General features: G+C 40.0%; 1 protein-coding gene across 1 annotated transcript in view; it reads right to left on the minus strand.

Moving 5' to 3' along the window:
* Window positions 1–19758, minus strand: part of pdgfd (platelet derived growth factor d) — a 50613-nt gene that overhangs the window by 2938 nt on the left and 27917 nt on the right. Inside the window, exons 2-6 of the mRNA XM_061782872.1 lie at window positions 16682–16871; window positions 15566–15743; window positions 7282–7335; window positions 6131–6341; window positions 1761–1978 (exon numbers count right to left, since the gene is read on the minus strand). Of these exons, the coding sequence (XP_061638856.1) occupies window positions 1761–1978; window positions 6131–6341; window positions 7282–7335; window positions 15566–15743; window positions 16682–16871 (851 nt within the window). The remainder of the gene's footprint in view (window positions 1–1760; window positions 1979–6130; window positions 6342–7281; window positions 7336–15565; window positions 15744–16681; window positions 16872–19758) is intronic.

Raw genomic sequence — 19758 nt, forward strand, 5'->3', positions numbered from 1 at the left:
CTTGTCTGAAGTCTCATTGTAAGACATTACGGAGAGAGAGAGACAGTGGGACTCAAAAATGAAAGAGTGGAAGAACAAAGAGATGGCAGTACAAGAGAGAAAAGTCAGAATGTGTTATAGTAATGGGCAGGGGTGTGCAGAGACCTTTGGAGGGGCAGGTGCTCAACGTTATAAGGGGGCACATGGGACAAGAGTTTGAAACGCCTTAGCATAGCATTGCAGACTATTCATGAAAACATAAGAAGACATTTGCCTTAAGGACGTCAGGAATGGCAGTTTCAAGCAAAGTTGCGCACCATTTGCTTAGTTGTTAAATTGGAATGATAACAAACACACCAATTACTAATTTGTGCGCAAATTATACCGACAGTATTTTGTGGTCATATTTTAGCATTTTGTCTGCATGTCACGACTATATTGTGGCCAAAATGAAATTCCCATGTCATGCCCGGAGCGCTGTATATGTTAGTGGTTTTTAATCTCTAGAACTGTTTTTGTTTCCAATGAAACACAATTGAGAAATTGATTTTAGATGGTCCACCTCACATTCTCCATCCACGGCACAGCATTGCTTCTCTGCTCTCAATTACTTTGTATTTATATAGATTTAGTTTTTTTACAGTGGAAAGTTTGACACAATAAATTAGCGCCTTCTGCAGTACAGTACATACAATATCTCAACAATACATTCAGAACACTCCTGATCTCGACTGAATTTACCAAACCATTCTCATAAAAGGAAAATGAGGTCAAATACAATGAGGTTAAATCACAACTGGCCAGATAATTAACTGTCCAATGATGACACAAGATGGAAAGGAAGTGAAAATGAACTGAACCATATTTTAAATATAAATTAAGATTTCCTCAGATTTTTAGTCCAATTGGACTACTTTCGGATTTCCTTAGTCGTCTTTCAAAGCAAACAAGTTCCCTTTGTGTTTTAAGCAAAACAAGACATTGATGGACTCCAGCGACATGATTACCTATTTTCGGTCATGTTTGGAATCAAACACTAACCCAGTCAATATCAACGAATGCCTGGTCTGCCCAGTTTGAAATCCTAAAGCTGACCAAAACCTTACATCAAAACTTTGATCAACATATGAGGCTAGGATCAATAATTTTCCAAACAATGTTTCATAAACGCCCCTGGCAAAGGGATAAACTGAGAGTGGGAATTGGAACGAATGGTTTGATGATGGAAACCCACAAAGAGGAACAGATTCTAACATTGTGCATAAAAGAATTAGAAAAGGAGAGAGATGAAGAGAGCAGGAAAAGCTGAGAGGTTAAGGTGAGTTTTGGGTTAGGGTGCAAAAAAGGAGCAGTTTAATTGTCAAACTTTTCTAGTGTGTCGCTAATTAATTGTTGATTTGGGAACTGTTGAGTACAACCAATCTGACTATTTGGATGTTTTCACTACTTTTAAACTAATTGCTACAACATCCCTTTTTGTCTGTTAAGTTCTGTAGAGTTGGAAATGTCTCTAGTGGGAGCCATATTTGGTAACTTAGTTGACATGGAATTGAATGGGCAAGTTAGAGTCTTCAATGAACCTACCACGCACGTGTTTGGAATGTGGGAGGAAGCCAGAGTTCTGAAAGGGCTATACAAATAAAATAGTATTTAATTACGAGTTGTATTATTGCAAAATGAGTAAGAAGAAAATAGTGACTAAGAAGTAAATGTCTCTCATGTCAAGTCCCTCCTGTTGTATTAAATGTGTGGGAGCCATGTCTTCATGATGTGCGACGGACCTCATGTAGTTTGAGCGTGGTCTTGGAGGCCTGACAGGTGCAGCCGTTGTTCCAGTTATTAGTGCCGCAGCCACAGTTGCCGCCACAGCGCTTGACCAGCATGCACCGGGGGAAGAAGACGGCGTTGGTGGCCCTAAGCTCCTCACGCAGGTTTACGGAGTAGTTCCGAGGGGTGCAGCTGTACCGCTTGACGTCATCGTAGAGGCGATTGAGGTCAACTGGACAGTGAGGGAGAACAGCTGTGAATCTGAACACTTCACAGGTTATGCCCCCCACCCCCGTCACTTTTTGTAAATTAACTGTAGTAGTCATCCACTGATGAATACTTGTCAGTAAGTCTTCTGACAAGAAGCTATCGATTTGCAGTTTGTTTGGAGCCATACTGAGGGCTAATTTAGAGCAAAAAAAAACAGATACCTGCAATGTGTGACGTACAGAGTCAATGATGTTCACGCGGCACAAGGAAAAACTGAACCCTGCACAGCTCAAGACTGTTCGTTAACCCAAAATAGTGCAGAAATCGAGGTTATTTTTCTCCGGAAATGTATTTTTTCAACCGAAATGTTCATCTGTCAGGTCAAGCGTAAACCGAGGTTCCAATGTATGAGTCAAGAGAAAATCCCTGAAGGGGAGCAGCAGGTAGATGGATTTTTGACAGAATCTACTGAATACAGTCATTGTGTGCATAATCACTATTGTATTCACTTTTCTGCACAATTTCCATGGAAAATAATGGATAGTCATCATAGGAAAATAGAAAACCAGCGAACAATAAAGCGTGGCCTTGGACATCGTGTTTTAATTCAACATGACGGCAAACATACGATAGATTTGCAATATGCTTTTATGTAAAAGTGCTAATCTGCGGGAGAGCTAAAATGTATCTTCTGTGAAATAAGGTGGCTCGAGTATAACTGTTGTGGAATACAAAGGAGACAGAGGAGGATAAAAAGCAGCAATCAGGGCTAGATTGTCCTCCTGACAAAGCTCAAAGTAAGCAGGGTAATCATCACCTAAGGGTGGTGATTACACACATGAACTGTTTGTAACCATCGGTTGTGCATTTTGGTTGGTTGCAGTAGCAGTCTAATTATAAAACTCATTATCTTGAGCAAAAAACAAACAAACAAACAAACAAAACCAGCACCTTAGTCCACAATTGTTGTATTGGCTGTGACGTCATAACACATACTGTACGTCTCTTCACTAAACATTTAACATGCAGTATTTGGATTTTTGCCCAAAACATTTTTTGGAACATTAAAAACAGCTGTGCATGTAGAGCCCTAAATGCGCTCACTCTCTGCATCCCTAAATAAATGAAGTCCTATTCAATAGGGTGCGTCGATATGAAAGGGCTTGTTTTATGTTATTGTGACAAACAATAGCCATGTATACAAAACTTGACATATTGCATAATATCCATTGGTCAGTATGTCTGTCAAAACTCATGATCATTACACATTTGTTGCTCATGTAGATAGATAGGACAAGTATTCTCTTGTTGCTTTGCAGCAGTCGTGTGAACAACTGCAGTATACTTTAGTCTAGGTTTCCTTTAGCGAGCTCGATATAAGTAAAATCAACAATGGCAGGATGTAAACACCCAATAGAAATTAGGTAAGAAAGCTGTTAGCGGATTGAGCAAAATTCATGGATTGAACTTCAGATATCTAGCATGAATAGTAGCCGATCACATTCTCCTTGTTTAGAATGAGCCCTTGCTCCAAACAAGTGATCTTGAGATGAGTTAATTCAAGCAACAAAACAATATACAAAACAGCACAATAGCGATTTGCTACCAATCCGCTATTAATGTGGCACTGGCTCACATTCACTCATTTCCTCTTTGAATTTGGCAGCTCAGACATAAATAAGCTGTACTTAAAACTGCCTTGTAAACATTTGTGCACTGTATTTGTCTCACAGTGATAAAAATATGTTTTGCACATGGACTATTGTGTGGGAGACAAGAGGCTGACAGGCCTGAGCAAAGCATAATGCTGTAGATAATAAATAAGCAATTGTTGACACAAAGAAAAATGTCTGCCATGGAGGTTCCTCTTTATGACAAAAATCATGTCAAGACAACAATGAGTACAAAAAAGGCAAAGGAATATCACTGTTAGGTTTACCAATCTATTTCAGGGGTGTCAAACTCATTTTTGTCACGGGCCACATCGTAGTTATGACTTCCCTCGGAGGGCCGCTACAACTGTGAACCCATATAAATGAAAGATTACCTCCTATCCTGTAATTACATACAGTATACACATCACATTGATGAATAGCCAATTTTGAAATCAGAAGTCTATAAAAAAAGTTTTTCCACTATTAAATTTTCTTTTCAAAGGGGGATTGGTAACAAAAAAAATGCTTGCAAATATCTCAATGGTATTACACCAGAACACAATGAGCAATTTGGATTTGCTTTCGCGGGCCACATAAAATGATGTGGCGGGCCGGATCTGGCCCCCGGGCCACCAGTTTGACACCAGTGTATTAGATTATATTTAAAAAAGACAGAAATAAGCTTTCCCATTTACAAACATACTGTATACTGATGAACTGGACCTGAGGCCAAATTCCTCACAATGTAATTCCAAATTAGGAGGCTATCTAAGATTTCTTCAAATAACCTTCCCATTTTTAATCCTTAAATTTAAAGGGGACAAATTATGGAAATTTTACTAAGTTATATTAGCCATTCATTTATTCATTTGCAGTCTGGACACAGCGGGGTACAGTATCAGAACTCCCATAACACCCTAAAAAGTCACTCGATTTAATTGTCGCTTTTTAAAAAAAATAGGCAGGTTGAAAACTGTACTCAGCATTTGAGGGATTTCTACCAGAGTGTGACAAGTAGATTTTAAGTGTGGTTTAGAATATCTTTATCATTGGCAATATACTGTACTGTATAATGTTGTCAGACCAACAAGGGTACAAGCTCGTGTCAATTAGGTTATTTTATTGTTAGGTTATAGCAGGAATTTCTTTTCTTGGTGTTTACAGCTTGCAGAGTAGGCTATATTTATTGGTTTAGCTTCTTTAGCTTCTGACCTGTCAGTTAACATACAGTATGCCTACTGCTGTTGATTTGTATTTTTCTAATTGCCAAAGAAAGAAAAGTATGATTAGTTAGCAATTACAATATGTATTATTATGCTTGTAGGTAGGTTACTTGGATTTAAAACTCATGGAATTGTAATTATGATCTGACTTGGTGTCTTTAAGGGAACAAAGGAGGAATGTGAGCTAGTGAGGATGTGTGTTTTAATGAAAACAAAGCGAAGCTGCTGACTGCGGCACATTTCTGCTCCGCTGCACACGCTGAATTTCCAATTAGAGTGAGGTGGTGTGTCGTATCAACGACCTGCAGCCACTACTACCTCTGAGGAACTGCAACATGGGACAATCATCAGCTAACAGCACATACACAGGCCTTGATAATTATGGATTTGCTGTCGAGCTCAAATATTTACCAGAGAACACCCGAGAGTGAAATGATGGCAGGAATACTGTATATGGTTGGAGAGATGTGATCAAAATGAATAATATTTGCTACCAGCCTGTAGATTTCTTTGAGTGAAGTGACTACAGTATGTGCCAAATTTACTCTGACATATCTGCTGCTGTATTTTGTATTCGTCATGAGGAAAAATATATTGCCTCAGTGATCACTTGTTGTTATCGTAGGCCTCACAACGTGATGAATCTATACAGACTAAATAACAGTAGAGCGGAAACCCCAAATTTGAGCAGACCAGAAATTGTAGAGTTATGAAATCAACTTTTGGGAAAATATTTGCCTGAACTTCCCAAAATCAATAGAGGGCTAAACAATTATCATGAAATGAAAGCTACTGCCACAGAGCGTGGCAACGAAGCATGTCTCTGTCTGGACTGCTTAACACAATATGGTTAAAGTGATGCTAAGTCAACTTAAAAAATAGAAGAACAAATAGTACGCCTCATAGTCAACTATTTGTCTTGTGTAAAGAAACAGGAAACAGTCCCTCTGTGCATGTACTGCATAACAGATTGTCATTAAAGTGGTCTTATTTTAAATTTGGCTTCGTAAAAGGACTCCTCATATATGTCTATATCTATGCCCACAATCATTTTATTTCATTATGCCTTTCAACTAGAATTTGTCCAATATAGTCGAGACTAGTGTTTCTCCTATTAGGGTTTCCTTTACCAATAACAGCTTTAATAAAAGCAGTTAATAAATGTATAACTCTGCAATGAGTCGACAAGCACAACCACTAATCATAACCTGTAATACATTTAACTCCACGAATGGAAATACGAATTGTTCACTGATGGGTGTCGATCAGTGGTCTTATATGGACTGTATAACATACCTTTATTGTGCCTGCTTCCCAGATGATAAGCCCGGGATCTATAATGAATGTGTGTTTGCGTGTAGATGTTGTCCAGGTCCTGTTTCCAAGTGTCTGGGTTCAATGATCTGAGAAGCTGTTCCACAGTGTCAAAGGCAGCAATGGTTCGATCCAGGTCATCTAATGAGAGAGGAACCTCTGTGACTGCCGCCGGCCCAAAAGGACTGCTATCCTAAGAATCAAAGTCAAAAGACTAAATTATTCCAACAAATTTATTCACTAAGTCAATTGATAATTTGTTTTATGCAAACAAAATGACTGCGACAACCTAAAGATTACACGACAAAACCAAATAATGGTTTTTTTTAATGTTTTTTTTTATCCACGTGTATGAAATAAAGCGTGTTTATCTGTCTCGTCAACTGTAACAGTTCTCAATATTATCTTGACACACATTGACTATAACAAGCTCCCTAGATCATTTTGAATACTAAAACTGGGACAAAACTTTGCACATGTATCCCTATGTAGTAGTGATAATAACACATTGTGTATACGTCCACACAACAGGCATTCCATGCAGAAAATGTGCCATACACAACAACGCGCGCTAACTATTATGATTTCACATCAATGACCACAGAGTGCTTACACAGAGACATACAGAAATTGCTGAGATTACATGCACTTCCAAAAAAACATTAGTCTAAAAAAGCATGACATTTTACATCTCAAGCCCCATGTATAACATATACAGTACGGCGTATGCATGAATCGACTGTGTGCATGTAATATGGGGCTGTGCCTTGGTCCATGCATTATGGGTATTATGTCATAATTATTAATATGACCATTAACATTTCGTTGCGCTTAAGAATAGTCATACAATGTGCTGGGGGTTGGATAGATGACATATTGTATGTTTTAAACCGTATGGTTTGCGCTAACACAGATTCGATGATATAACAAGAGGTAGGGATTATTTATTTATAAATTATAATACTGAAATTTAAATGAAGGCAATGACACTTTTTCAAATGGACGGAATTAAATTCATGTGTTGCTGACCAGCACCTTCTGTGCTTTACAATTCTAATTACATTCCAATGCAAATGTCCATTCAATTTTATACTCAGGAGTTAAACCATTCATACAACCTGTGCGTGACTCACCGACATGGTGACAGCCTCCCAGTTGGTTTGGGATGCAGGCAAAGGGGTATCGGGCTAGAGGGAAGGAAAGCAGTAATAAATGATCAATTGATCAATTGATTGCTCAAGGTGCTCATTAGTTATTTATCTTCAATACTTTGGGGTGAATCGCTTTACACCCTATTGCAGACATACTCAAATGCAAATCTGAAAGGGCCACAAAAAATTATTCCAATGAGTCAAAAATCCATTTAGTGAGGTTGGACAGACCATATGCCATAATACAATACTAATACTTTTCAGAAAACAACAACAAAAATACAAACTAAAATAAAATCGAGCCCAAAATTCAAATAAGTAGTTGAATAAAGCAAAATATGTCCCTGTCATAAATCTAAAACAAATAGATTAGGAGGTGGTTAGGATTTTTCTTTTTAAATGTAAAATATATATTGAGGCTTCACACTTCAAATGTGTGTGTGTGTGTGTGAGAGAGACTTAGCGATGAATGCACAGTAAATTTCATTATTAAAATAATGTAAAACACTCTAATAAAGCATTCTGATGCAAGAGGTAATGGCTAATGCTAACAAGGCACTTACAGCATACTTGTGTGCCGCTACTCACTTTGTCATTGACGCACACAGCCGAACAAAACTTGCAATCGGGTACGCACACTCTAAATTCCACCAACTGAGTTGAATGCCTTATATTTCAATTTTCTTCTTTTCCTTTCAGGTTGTCCCGTTAGCGGGCGCCACAGCGCGTCATCCTTTTCCATGAGAGCCTATCTCCTGCATCCTCCTCTCGAACACCAACTGCCCTCATGTCTTCCCTCACTACATCTATAAACCTTCTCTTTGGTCTTCCTCGAGCTCTCTTGCCTAGCAGCTCCATCCTTACTACCCTTCTACCAATATACTCCCTCTCTCCCCTCTGGATGTATCCAAACCATCCAAGTCTGCTCCCTCTAACTTTGTCTCCAAAACATCTAACCTTAGCTGTCCCTCTGATGAACTCATTTCTGATCCTATCCAACCTGGTCACTCCTAGAGCAAACCTCAACATCTTCATTTCCGCCACCTGCAGCTCTGCTTCCTGTTGTCTCTTCAGTGCCACTGTCTCTAATCCGTACATCATGGCTGGCCTCACCACTGTTTTATAAACGTTGCCCTTCTTCCAAGCAGAGACTCTTCTGTTACATAACACACCTGACACCTTCCTCCACCCGTTCCAACCTGCTTGGACCTGCTTCTTCATTTCCTTACCATACTCACCATTGCTCTGGACTGTTGGCCCTAAGTATTTAAAGTCCTCCACCCTCGCTATGTCTTCTCCCTGGAGCCTCACCTCTCTCATTCATGCACATATATTCTGCTTTACTTCGGGTAATCTTCATTCCCCTCCTTTCCAGTGCATGACTCCACCTTTCTAACCGTTTTTACACCTGCTCGCTGCTTTCACTGGAGATCACAATGTCATCTGCCAACATCATGGTCTACGGGGATTCCAGTCTAACCTCATCTGTCAGCGTATCCATCACCACTGCAAAGAGGAAGGGGCTCAGGGCTGATCCCTGATGCAGTCCCACCTCCACCTTAAATTCCTCTGTCACACCTACAGCACACCTCACCACTGTTCTGCTCCTCTCATACATGTGCTGTACTATTCTAACATACCGTATTTTCACGACCATAAGGTGCACTTAAAAGTCTTAAATTTTCCCCAAAATGGAAGGGGCACCTTATAATGGGGAACGGCTTATGTGTACACAGAGTTCCAAAATCTGTAAATGTTGTTGTGTGACTTTGATGAGCGCTCCGCTTGACTGACTGGAAGGACGATAAGTTGTAAAGGACACGCTGCTTATATAGAGGAAAGGCGGACGTGACTGAGGACAGCATGCGGACGTTAAAGGGGGAAGGGTGCGCGTGAAAGAGGACGCTAAAGGCACGCCCCCAGTAGGTGTATATTGGGCACCAGCACAATTTTCCTCCATTCTCAGGCATCTTCTCACCAGCTAGAATTCTATTGAACCTGGTAAAACTCCACAACCACCCTCCTAGATGCTTCCATACCTCCACAGAAATGTCATCAGGACCAACTCCCTTTCCATTTTTCATCCTCTTTAAAGGTCAGATGACAAATATGTTATGGGGTCAGTTAAAATTCATATTTTCATTGTTTATATGTTATGTATAACTTCCAGCAAGTTTTCAACTGTAGTTTAGCTAAAAATGAGGTTTTTATTACACATATTGAGCCCTCCCCGAACATACCCGAAGCTCAAGGGTGTGGTTACTTTATCCACCGCAAGGTCTACCGGAAATGACGTTGCAAATGACAAACACAGCGCGCTACACACTATACGCAATGGTGAACAACGTGTTGGAATATGTGGAGGAGGAGGATTTCGACATACAGGAGCACCCAACTGAACTTGACATCGTCAAACCGTACGTGTTTGAGCCTATCAGGAGGTCGGAACCTGACAGTGACGACAACGAGCAGCCAAGTAGCAGCTGTACAACAGAAAAAGAGAGTGGCCACTTGGTCGATGTGACGGTATGGCAAAAGCTTCTCTCTTTATACAGTCATGGCTAGAAATAATGGCACCCCAGGGGTGTCAATATTTTTTAGCACAACTATACGTATTATGTATTCATATATTTTTCAGTGACACGGCACAAGCTTTTACATATTATGCAGTATTCCTATATATTGTGTGCCCCTCGCTCGAGTAGCTTTATAACACGCCGCACAGACAGTCTTTGCCGTGTCTGTTGGCTAGTCATACAGGCAAAAGTACAGACGAAAGTACTGAAAAAAGTACTTGGTGGGTCTTTTTTTCCTACTGCCCAGTGCATAATAATCATACTAGAGTCGTAGGTTTATACAAGGAAATCCTCACCCTCTTGTCTGCGCCGCTTCGCTGCTGCACCGTGGCGGCTGCGAGATTTAGTTCTCATTGCTGGCGGTTGAGGTCCCGATGGCCTTAGGAAAAATAGTTGCCGTGGCAGCTGGTTTCAGCCTCTGCCTAACTACACCTGTCTATCCAATGCTTTCTGCTAAATGTTACTCAAAACAAGGGGGTGACTCTACTTAGCTGTAAAACAGTAAAACAGTACAACCTTGGGCCTAGTGAAGTTTGATGATGCCAGTAGACAGTGTCAATGGCAAAAAATAGTGATCAAGGAGGTATCTGAGGAAGGTCATGGCTTGTATTGTTGTCAATGAAAATATATCAGAATGACTGAAAAGTTACGTAGCAGGTGGTCCACCATTAATCAACACCCTTTGAGGGGGATGTAAATACGAAGATAATATGAGTCGAGATTTTAAGTGTGACCTTTTGTTGTTGAACCTGAGTTTCAAACCTTCCTGACTTTCATCTTTCTCCTATTTTCAAAAGGCTGATATCATTGGAAAACGTGCTAAACACAGAAACAGACAACATGTAATAATGATGAACTGATTAACTTAAAGTAATTGATAAAAAGCTAAGGTTTAAGAAATGAACAGAGTTTGCAGCTGGCCGTGTGGTTTTATTTGGCTCTTAAACATGCATACAAAAACAAATTAACAGTTGAGAATAAACACAAACTCAATCAATATACTTGCTCTAAAGAGAAATTTCGGAGTCGTGAGTAAAACTAAGGCACGTGGTCTATGTCATTAGTAGTGGTATAGTAAATAATGTGTGGTTTTAGTGTATGTTTGATAAATTAAAGTTGAAGAATTTCAAGGTGGCCCTTGCATCTGTTGATTTTTTTTTGGGGAGCGGCCCTTTGGGCATCCCTGACTTAGAGGAAGTGGTATAATGACTTTAATGTGACAAGTATAAAATCTGTCAGGCAAAGACCAATTCAATCCATTTCAGGCCCTCACACATAAAATCACATTTGCTATGATCTGCTTCTTAAGTCTTTATAGCATCTCTGGTGCAGATGGGGAAAGATCGCCTTTGACACACCAAAGTCATGTCGTTATTGTGTACATCTGCAAATGTTAACATGAAAGTCTGTTTTAGTATTAAAAAAAATTGTTAAACAAATTCTGGCATGTGGCTTTTTAATGATTGTGTTCATACATGCATCTCGACCAGCTGCATAATTGAGATCAGAGGCTTTCCTGTAAGAGTGTGTGCACGTGCATCATCTCCTTTTAAGGTTAAATGCATCATGTCATGCACATCTGGGCTACTTCGACAGCTTTTATGAACATTGGTCACAAATATCAAACAGATTGTGGGAAATGTTGGAGTACACAACATTTCCTTTTATACAAAGCCCAGAAACATCACCTGACCCTCAGATGATCGAACCTTCCCTCTTTTTTCCATGTAGTTTGATTGTATGAAACAATATATTGGCCACTGAAAAAAATATCAGCGAGTACGACGTTATTGCTGGTGGAGAGAGGGCACTCACTTATTTACAGAAGCAGTCGAGTGTGTGTGGGTGTGTGTGTGTGTGTCTGTGGGGGGGGGGTTGGGGCACCAGGGAGCTGCCCTTTACAACCTCCATTTGGGACAGTCGGACAGTGAGACAGCAGAGGATAAAGTGTGTCGAAGACGGCCACGAAGGCCCCGGCATTTCACTGTCGACGTCAACCTCACAAAGCCAGTTATCAAGAGGACACTGACGTTAGAAAAAAGACACTCGACGCTCCTAAACCGACTTATTGCCGTCTGTTATTATTTTAGTTATGTTCATGACACAAACATTGGGATACAATGTGGTGGTTGTCTATTTGACCATTTCAGCTACTTTTTTAAAATCCCGTGATGGAGCTGCCAAAAAGTTGTGACATTGTTTTTTTCTCCACGTTTTTGTGTTGTTCTCCTTTACAACTTATCGTCCTTCCAAGCCCACCATCCAATTATAGCCAATGTAAAGCTGATTATTGATTTTAGAAGTGTTACACATACTGTAACAACTGTGACAAAGCAATCACGGTACCGTATATGTTTTTCTGTCCCAAGCTTTATGTTTCTAAATAAATCCAGTTCAGTCCATGTTCTCTGACTACTTCTACACTGTCTCCTTCTGTTTGCCTCTCTCAGTGCAGTCATTTAAGTCTTTAGCTGACTTGCTGATATAATCTCAGACACCTGTTCTCTCTTTTCAGAGATGCATCCTCTCTCCTCCTCCTTCCCACTTGCTGCCTCCACATCTCCTCCCTCTTATCAGTGTGACAGCTCTGAAGAGAACAAATTAGACCTGCTAGCCACACAACTTCAGCCCCGCTGATGAGAATGTGTGTACACTATTACACAAACAAGAAATTATACAAATGGGTACAATTCATCAACGGGGTGATTAGATGACAATTTGAGAAGGAGAGCGAGACGATATGGAGAGCGGGAAAAGAGTATTTTGTTTTCTTAAACGTGTGCAAAATTAGGTGCAACTATAGCGCTTTGCATGTTTGCATGTAAACATGCCAACGGAAGCGAAAATACCGGCACATACTGTACAGTGTGCTCTGTATAGAAGAGCCTTTTAGCACGGATAGTAATGACAGCCAGCTGTGACATCAAAATGAAAGCAAAGGATGTCCTACAAACGCACTTTCTTTCTGCAACTTGGCCTTGCGTCGTACCATATTTTTTCCTTTTTTTTGCAGTTAATGAGCAATGTTCAGCCCCATCTGTGACATAAAAGAAGCCAGACAGCATCTTAAAATGACTTTCTGTCTCTCTCTTGCTGTTTCTCTGCTCCTTTTCCCTTTGATTGCAAGATGAACATCAGAGGTCCTTTCTTTCTTCTTTCAGAGCTCTTCCTGACAAAACGATTAAGCTGATCTCCTTATCTGCTCATTTGACAACCATAAAGAGAAAATGTTCCTGTCGTAACCCCTAGAGCACCTTAGCTCCATCCATCCATCTATCCATCCCTCTAGCAATCCATGTTTTATTGCTTATCCAGCTCAGGGTCATTGTGAAGCAGAAGCCCATCCCAACTCGGTGAGAGGTGCGGTACACATATACCGTGGATTGTTCGGCAACCGATCGCAGGACAGGAAAACGATCATTCTTGTACCCAAACCAGAACACCCAAGCAGAGATCCAAACCCAGAATCTTTTGCCTCTTCGATAGATGCGCTATCCACATGTTCCACCGGGATAATGAACCTGATGTTTTCTCCACTTAAGATGTTCTTATGTTAACCTGTTGGCTACCGTACATCTACACGACACCAATATAGGAAAAATGTGATTTATTGATTTTTTATTTGCATTTTGAAAGGACTAATTTTGCTGTTTGGGCTGCTTCAAAAAATGAAAATAGTGTAATATGCAGCAGGGCCAATACCACCCTACTTTTTGTCATGATCGTATCTAATAGTGTACTGTTAGATTATACTATACGCAGTAAATGTACCCTTTGGCTTAAGCCTGATCAAGCTCATTATCTTGAGCAGCACAACAGCCTTGTTTGTGTTCCCTATTTTCCATCATTGTTCTTTCTACTGAGTTTTTTAGTTGAAGACAGGAACAATAAAGTTTTTTTTTTTTTTTTCATTTTTAACTCAAACTGTCACAGAGTGTGTGAGTGTCAGCATGTGATTCGGAAGAGATGTTAATGGGTACTGCAGCAGAGAGTGAATGTCACTGTCACTTCACTCAAAGTCCATTTTGAGGCTACTGCTCCTCAGAGATCTATGAGGCCATCCGTGGCAAATCCAGATGGAAGGACCTTTACCCCGGTACGACTCTGGAGATAATTATTCAAAATTGGGCACTTGTGTGGCATATGGGCCCACTGGTTGAAGGGGCAGATTGTGACGCAGTGTGCCGTCAAAGTACTATTACATATATGCAATCTAGCAGCCATGCCAGTGAACCTCTATTGGCTCAGTGTTTCCCCCCCCCCCCAACCAAATATAACTGATTCAAATCAATTCAAATTCAAATCTGGTTTGAGGTTACTTCACCTCAGAGATCTGTATGTGTTCAATATAATCCTGAACAAAACAAAAAAATACTATAAAGGAAAACACAAGAGAGATCACATCTGTGATGCAGTTCTGGCCAGGCAGGACAAAATTGCACAGGCTGTCAGTCTTCTATCTAAAATATTCTTTCAGCAGTGTCAAGGAAGTTATTTTAAATGTGTGAAAAAAGAAAAAAAATAATTCTTGACACGAGTTTCATTAATGGATTAAATATGCAATGGAACCTATAAAGTTGTACAGTTCAGAATTCATTATCAAACGTACTGTAACAGTGGTTAGCTTATTTTTCACCGTGGTACTGTATGTGAGTTATTACTTTGAAACATTGCCTGTACAGTTAATTAAGGTTTTATGACTGTTTTATGACCCAGGTTTCAACCAGGAATGGAGTTTCACAATGTCCATTATTTCCCATGGGAAACATTGTTTTGAAAGCCAAACAATGTCCAACAGCATCCTAGAACAGAATTGGCTTTGACTTTTGAGGTTCCACTGTAAACTTTGAAAGCTACCAACGTCTAGTTAAGTGTGACAACAACTAGATAGCAAGCAAATATTAGTTTGACTTTTACAATGGGTCAGGTGTTTGGCCCTAAAGGTATGCCAGTACTTGAGCAAGGCAGCAAACACTCAAAGAGGCTTGCTTGTCTTTCGCCTCCATACACTGACATCTCCTCGTTCATGCATCTCAATGAGCTCCTCTTTGTTTTTGTAGCAAAAACACTGCATACACATTCAATTTATCATCAGGGAGGGTTAGTGAAGGGTTGCATACGTCCATCCATCCATCCATTTTCTGAGCCGCTTCTCCTCACTAGGGTCGCGGGCGTGCTGGAGCCTATTCCAGCTATCATCGGGCAGGAGGCGGGGTACACCCTGAACTGGTTGCCAAACAAACAACCATTCGCACTCACAGTCACACCTACGGGCAATTTTAGAGTCTCCAATTAATGCATGTTTTTGGGATGTGGGAGGAAACCGGAGTGCCCGGAGAAAACCCACGCAGGCACGGGGAGAACATGCAAACTCCACACAGGTGGGGCCGGGGATTGAACCCAGGTCCTCAGAACTGTGAGGCTGACTCTCTAACCAGTCGGCCACCGTGCCGCTGGGTTGTATACGTTGCGGATGATTTTTTTTTCTGATCAGACATCACTTTTTTTTTTTTTTTTTTTAAATTAACGTACGTCTATCTCTCTCTCCCCTGTAGAAAATCGAAGGAAACAGTGTGAAAGTAACAGATCTAGCCAGATGTGACAGTCGTAAGAGAACAACTCAGGAATCATTTGGTGTCAGCTGAGTGTGTATGTCGGTGTGTGTGTGTGTGTGTGTGTTTGTGTCTCACCAGATATGAATAGTAGACTTTGAATCCTGGCTTTGCTACAAAGTAATCATCAGACTTAAAGGTGATTTTGAAGATGTTGGATTTGGAGTTGAGACTCGGCGGTGCTTTCTGGCCACACCAACGACCCCAAATTATTGTGCTGGACACTGATTGGTCCTCCACTTCAACAAAGTCATACCTGGGGTAAATAAAAGGAGGAAGACACCAACAATAACATCAGTAAGTATATGACACAATCAGAAAATCAAAAGAAATGCATCAATTACAGTGATAGAATTGTTCAGCTCAAGTTAAAGACAATTTTCAGTGAGACCCAAGAAATATTGCAAAATATTTCTGAGAATATTGGATATTATGTTGAACCTTGGCTATTATGTTGAACACAGATGTTAATTTTGGAAATAATGTGCTTACCATGATTTGAAAGTTGACTAGACTCTCTTTAATAAAACCTCACTGATTATATAGCAATATTGCCTCCATCTTTGTGTCACATCATCTGCTTTTAGCATCATTTGGCCTTCTTTGTCTTTCAGCAGGTGAGAGTTTGGCTTGCATTCTATTGTACTTAGTTTGTACTGGATCTGTAGTTCGCTTCTGTATCATTGCTGTTATAAGATTTTCCATATATTGACATATATTTATGCAGAATCCCTTAGCTACTTTAATCCTGTCTTTACATTATCAATATAATTCAAAATGTCATGTTTATTGAATATTTAGTTTATGTTTTGTAAATGCAGTATTAGCGAAACAAGTATTGGCTGGAATTACAACTTTAATGGAATACAGCAGACATGTTGATAAAAGCACCAGTGGTTGTGAAATCTATCAAATACACACATATTTAAAATGGAAGTTCTTTCTCCTTTCAAAGCTTTTTTCTCCTACGCCTACCCCCCGCTGTTGCTCTCCCTTGTTTTTTTGCAAAGTGCTTACAAAGGCAAGTGTGCTGCATATGGTTATTAAAAAGTTTAGCTCATTTTGTGAACTCTCAAGGACAAGCTTGTTTGCCAAAAAAGTTAACTACTCTTTGTCTCCCTGCTATGGACATCCTTCTGTGTTCTTTTTTTCCCCCCTTGAACTCCAACAATTGATATTTTGCTCATCTGTTACCTGCACACATTGTTCTCTGCCTCCTCAAGGCCAAAGTGACCATCAAATTCCAAGTGTATCCTGCTTCCCGGCGGCGACACCAGTGTCCATGTCAACAGCAGATTGCGTGGGTATGAGTTGGGGAAACGTGGGCTATTGATGACTCCGCCCAGCGGTGTAACGGTGATGTTGTCCCCTTTTCGGTACAAGTCTGTGGTGAGACATTTTGTTGTCCATTAGTTGACATACAAGTAAGCATTCAGTCATGTCAAAACTGGGGTGAGTTCTTTCTATTCAAGAATTTTAATGTCATATGAACAGCAAAAAAAAGTGTGCCGGTGTTCACTTCACCAGTTTCCCTTCACACAACGCTAAAAACAAGATTTCAATTAAAAAAAGAAAAAAGAAGAACATATGGATATAAGAAGATATATACAAATGTCTAAGCAAACTGAAGACCTCCAACAGAGATGATGGTAGTTAAACAAGGTGCAGCCTGTGCAAAGACATACATGTACATAAATATTGTATCTAGGGATTGAGTAGTAGATGAAGCCTTTATAAGTGCAGGAAACATCGAAGTTCAAGAAGGTTAACTCTTGTTAACATGGTAAAAGGTAACCCAGCGTTGCAAGTTTTTTTCATTTAACTTTAACTCAAACTGTCACAGAGTGCGGGAGCTTCAGCATGTGATTCGGAAGAGATGTTAATAGATACTGCAGCAGAGAGTGAAGGTCACTGTCACTGCACTCAAAGTCCATTTTGAGGCTACTGCTCCTCAGAGGTCTATGAGGCCATCCGTGGCAAGTAAATATAATACAATATTAGTATTCAAAATAAAAGTATTTCCTTGATGATTTGCTATTTAGCTATTTAGTTAATTTCAAGTTGTTTCTATGTACTGTTAGCAATGTATATGTATACATATACAACATATAAGTGCTGTGAAAAGTATTGGCCCCTTTCTCAAATTGTTATATTTTTGAAGATCATAAAACAAATATAACCCCAGTGAACTTAAAATGCTGTTTTTAAATGAGGATTTCATTTATTAAGGGGAAAAAAAACTTTTCAAAGTTACCTGGCCCTCTGTGAAAACGTAGTGGCCCCCTAAACTTAATAACTGGTTGGGCCATCCTCAGCACCAACAACTGAAATCAAGCATTTTCTAGAACTGGTAATTAGTCTTTCGCATCTCTGTGGAGATATTTTGGCCCACTCTTCATTACAGGATTGTTTGAATTCAGCAAAAATTGTGGGTTTTCAAGCATGAACGATCTTTTTTAGGTCATGCCACTGACATAAGTCTGGACTTTGACTAGGCCACTCCAAAACCTTCATTTTTTTTTTTTTTTTAAGCCATTCAGAAGTTTACTTTCTGGTGTGTTTTGGATCATTACCCTGCTGCAGAACCCAAGTGCGCTTCAACGTGAGATCACGAACTGATGCCTAAATATTGTCCTTCATGATTTTCTGATAAAGAGCAAAATTTATGGTTCCATCAATCACAGCAAGTTGTCCAAGTCCTGAAGGAGCTAAGCAGCCCAAGACCATCACACTGCCACCACCATGTTCGACTGTTGCTTTGGTTTTCTTTTTGGTTCGACTGTTGCTTTGGTTTTCTGTGCTACATTTACGCCAGATATAACACGACCAAAACCTTCCAAAAAGTTCAACTTTCATCTCGTCAGTCCATATAATATTCTTCCAAAAGTCTTGGGAATCATTCAGATGATTTTTTTGCAAAAATTAGAGGAGCCTTTATGTTCTTTTTGGTCAGCAGTGGTTTTCGCCTTAGACCTCTGCCATGGATGCCATTTTTGCCCAGTCTCTTCCTTACTGTTGTGTCATGGATGGAAGGACTTCTCATAGCTAAATCCAAAAAAGCTAATGCGAAAAATCTAACTTAAATACAGTGAGAGAAAAGATATAGCCAAAGATATATATTTTACTACTACTACTACAACCACTAATAATGTTTACACTTGCAATCCTACGTACAAACAAATGTATGTGTACTGTATGTAACATACTATATGAAGTGTCCTGTAAACATTGGTAGAGTCATTTGATTTGCATCTCACAGATGACTCTTGCCATTTTTACCATGGTGTGTTAATTAAAGCAAGGCTATCAGTCTTTGACTCTCATATTTATTCGATCAAAACAATATTGTTAACCACTGCTATTTCCTACTGATATATTTATGCTAAGTTTATTGTTCTTGGTGCAGACAGCACTTTACTATTTGTTTCCCAAAAGAGGAGTGAGTCTGTATAATGCGGCTGCATAAGCAGATTTATACCTTTAATAAACAAGGAATACCGGTTGTACACGCATAAGCGCACGCATGCACAGTCTGAAGGTCAAGCAGCATGCTGAAGTGGTCTGGCAGGGCTGGGTTTTTTTCCGGAGTTTTGTGGATTTTGTAAGAGGGAGCTGAATGTACAATCAAAGCAGCACGGTCTGCACGCCAGAATGTTGAAGCTTCGGCCTCCTTCTTCCGCCCAATTACTTCTTCTTCTTTCCCATACATTTCCCTGTTAAGAGTTGTTTTATTTTCTTCGCTACGCTATTTCATTGATCAATTCACTCACCACTGCACCTAAAGAATGTTTGTACCATTAATGACTAAATATCTAGGTGCTTGTGTCTGCTTTCGCTAGTTCTTTTCACTCAGTTGAGCAAAAGTCTGACTCTATAGTTCTATTCACTCATACGAATACTGAGCTGTAAGGAACTTTCACCATCTAAGGTTATTGAGGGACAGATCCCTATGTGTGTGTGTGTGTGTGTGTGTGTGTGCGCGTTTTCATATTCACTCTTGACTGCTGCACTGCAGGTTGTAGCACAATGCTGGCACGCTGAAGTGGACAACATACCGTGAAAATACAGCAGTGAAAAGCTGAAATTTCAGCCATTCTACATGTCAGGGCATTGAATCGATCACTACTGGACAGTTCTGGTTGTCTTAGAAGACCGTTGGCCTGTCATCCGAGCAGGCTTCATCAGTTCATGCAACAAGGCTTCGTTAAGACAGACTAGCCTGAGTTGTTGTGGAGAAACTCAGCTATCTATGGTCCAAGGTGGAGGCACAC

Source organism: Phyllopteryx taeniolatus, chromosome 8, assembly GCF_024500385.1.
Source record: "Phyllopteryx taeniolatus isolate TA_2022b chromosome 8, UOR_Ptae_1.2, whole genome shotgun sequence".
Lineage (NCBI taxonomy): Eukaryota > Metazoa > Chordata > Actinopteri > Syngnathiformes > Syngnathidae > Phyllopteryx > Phyllopteryx taeniolatus.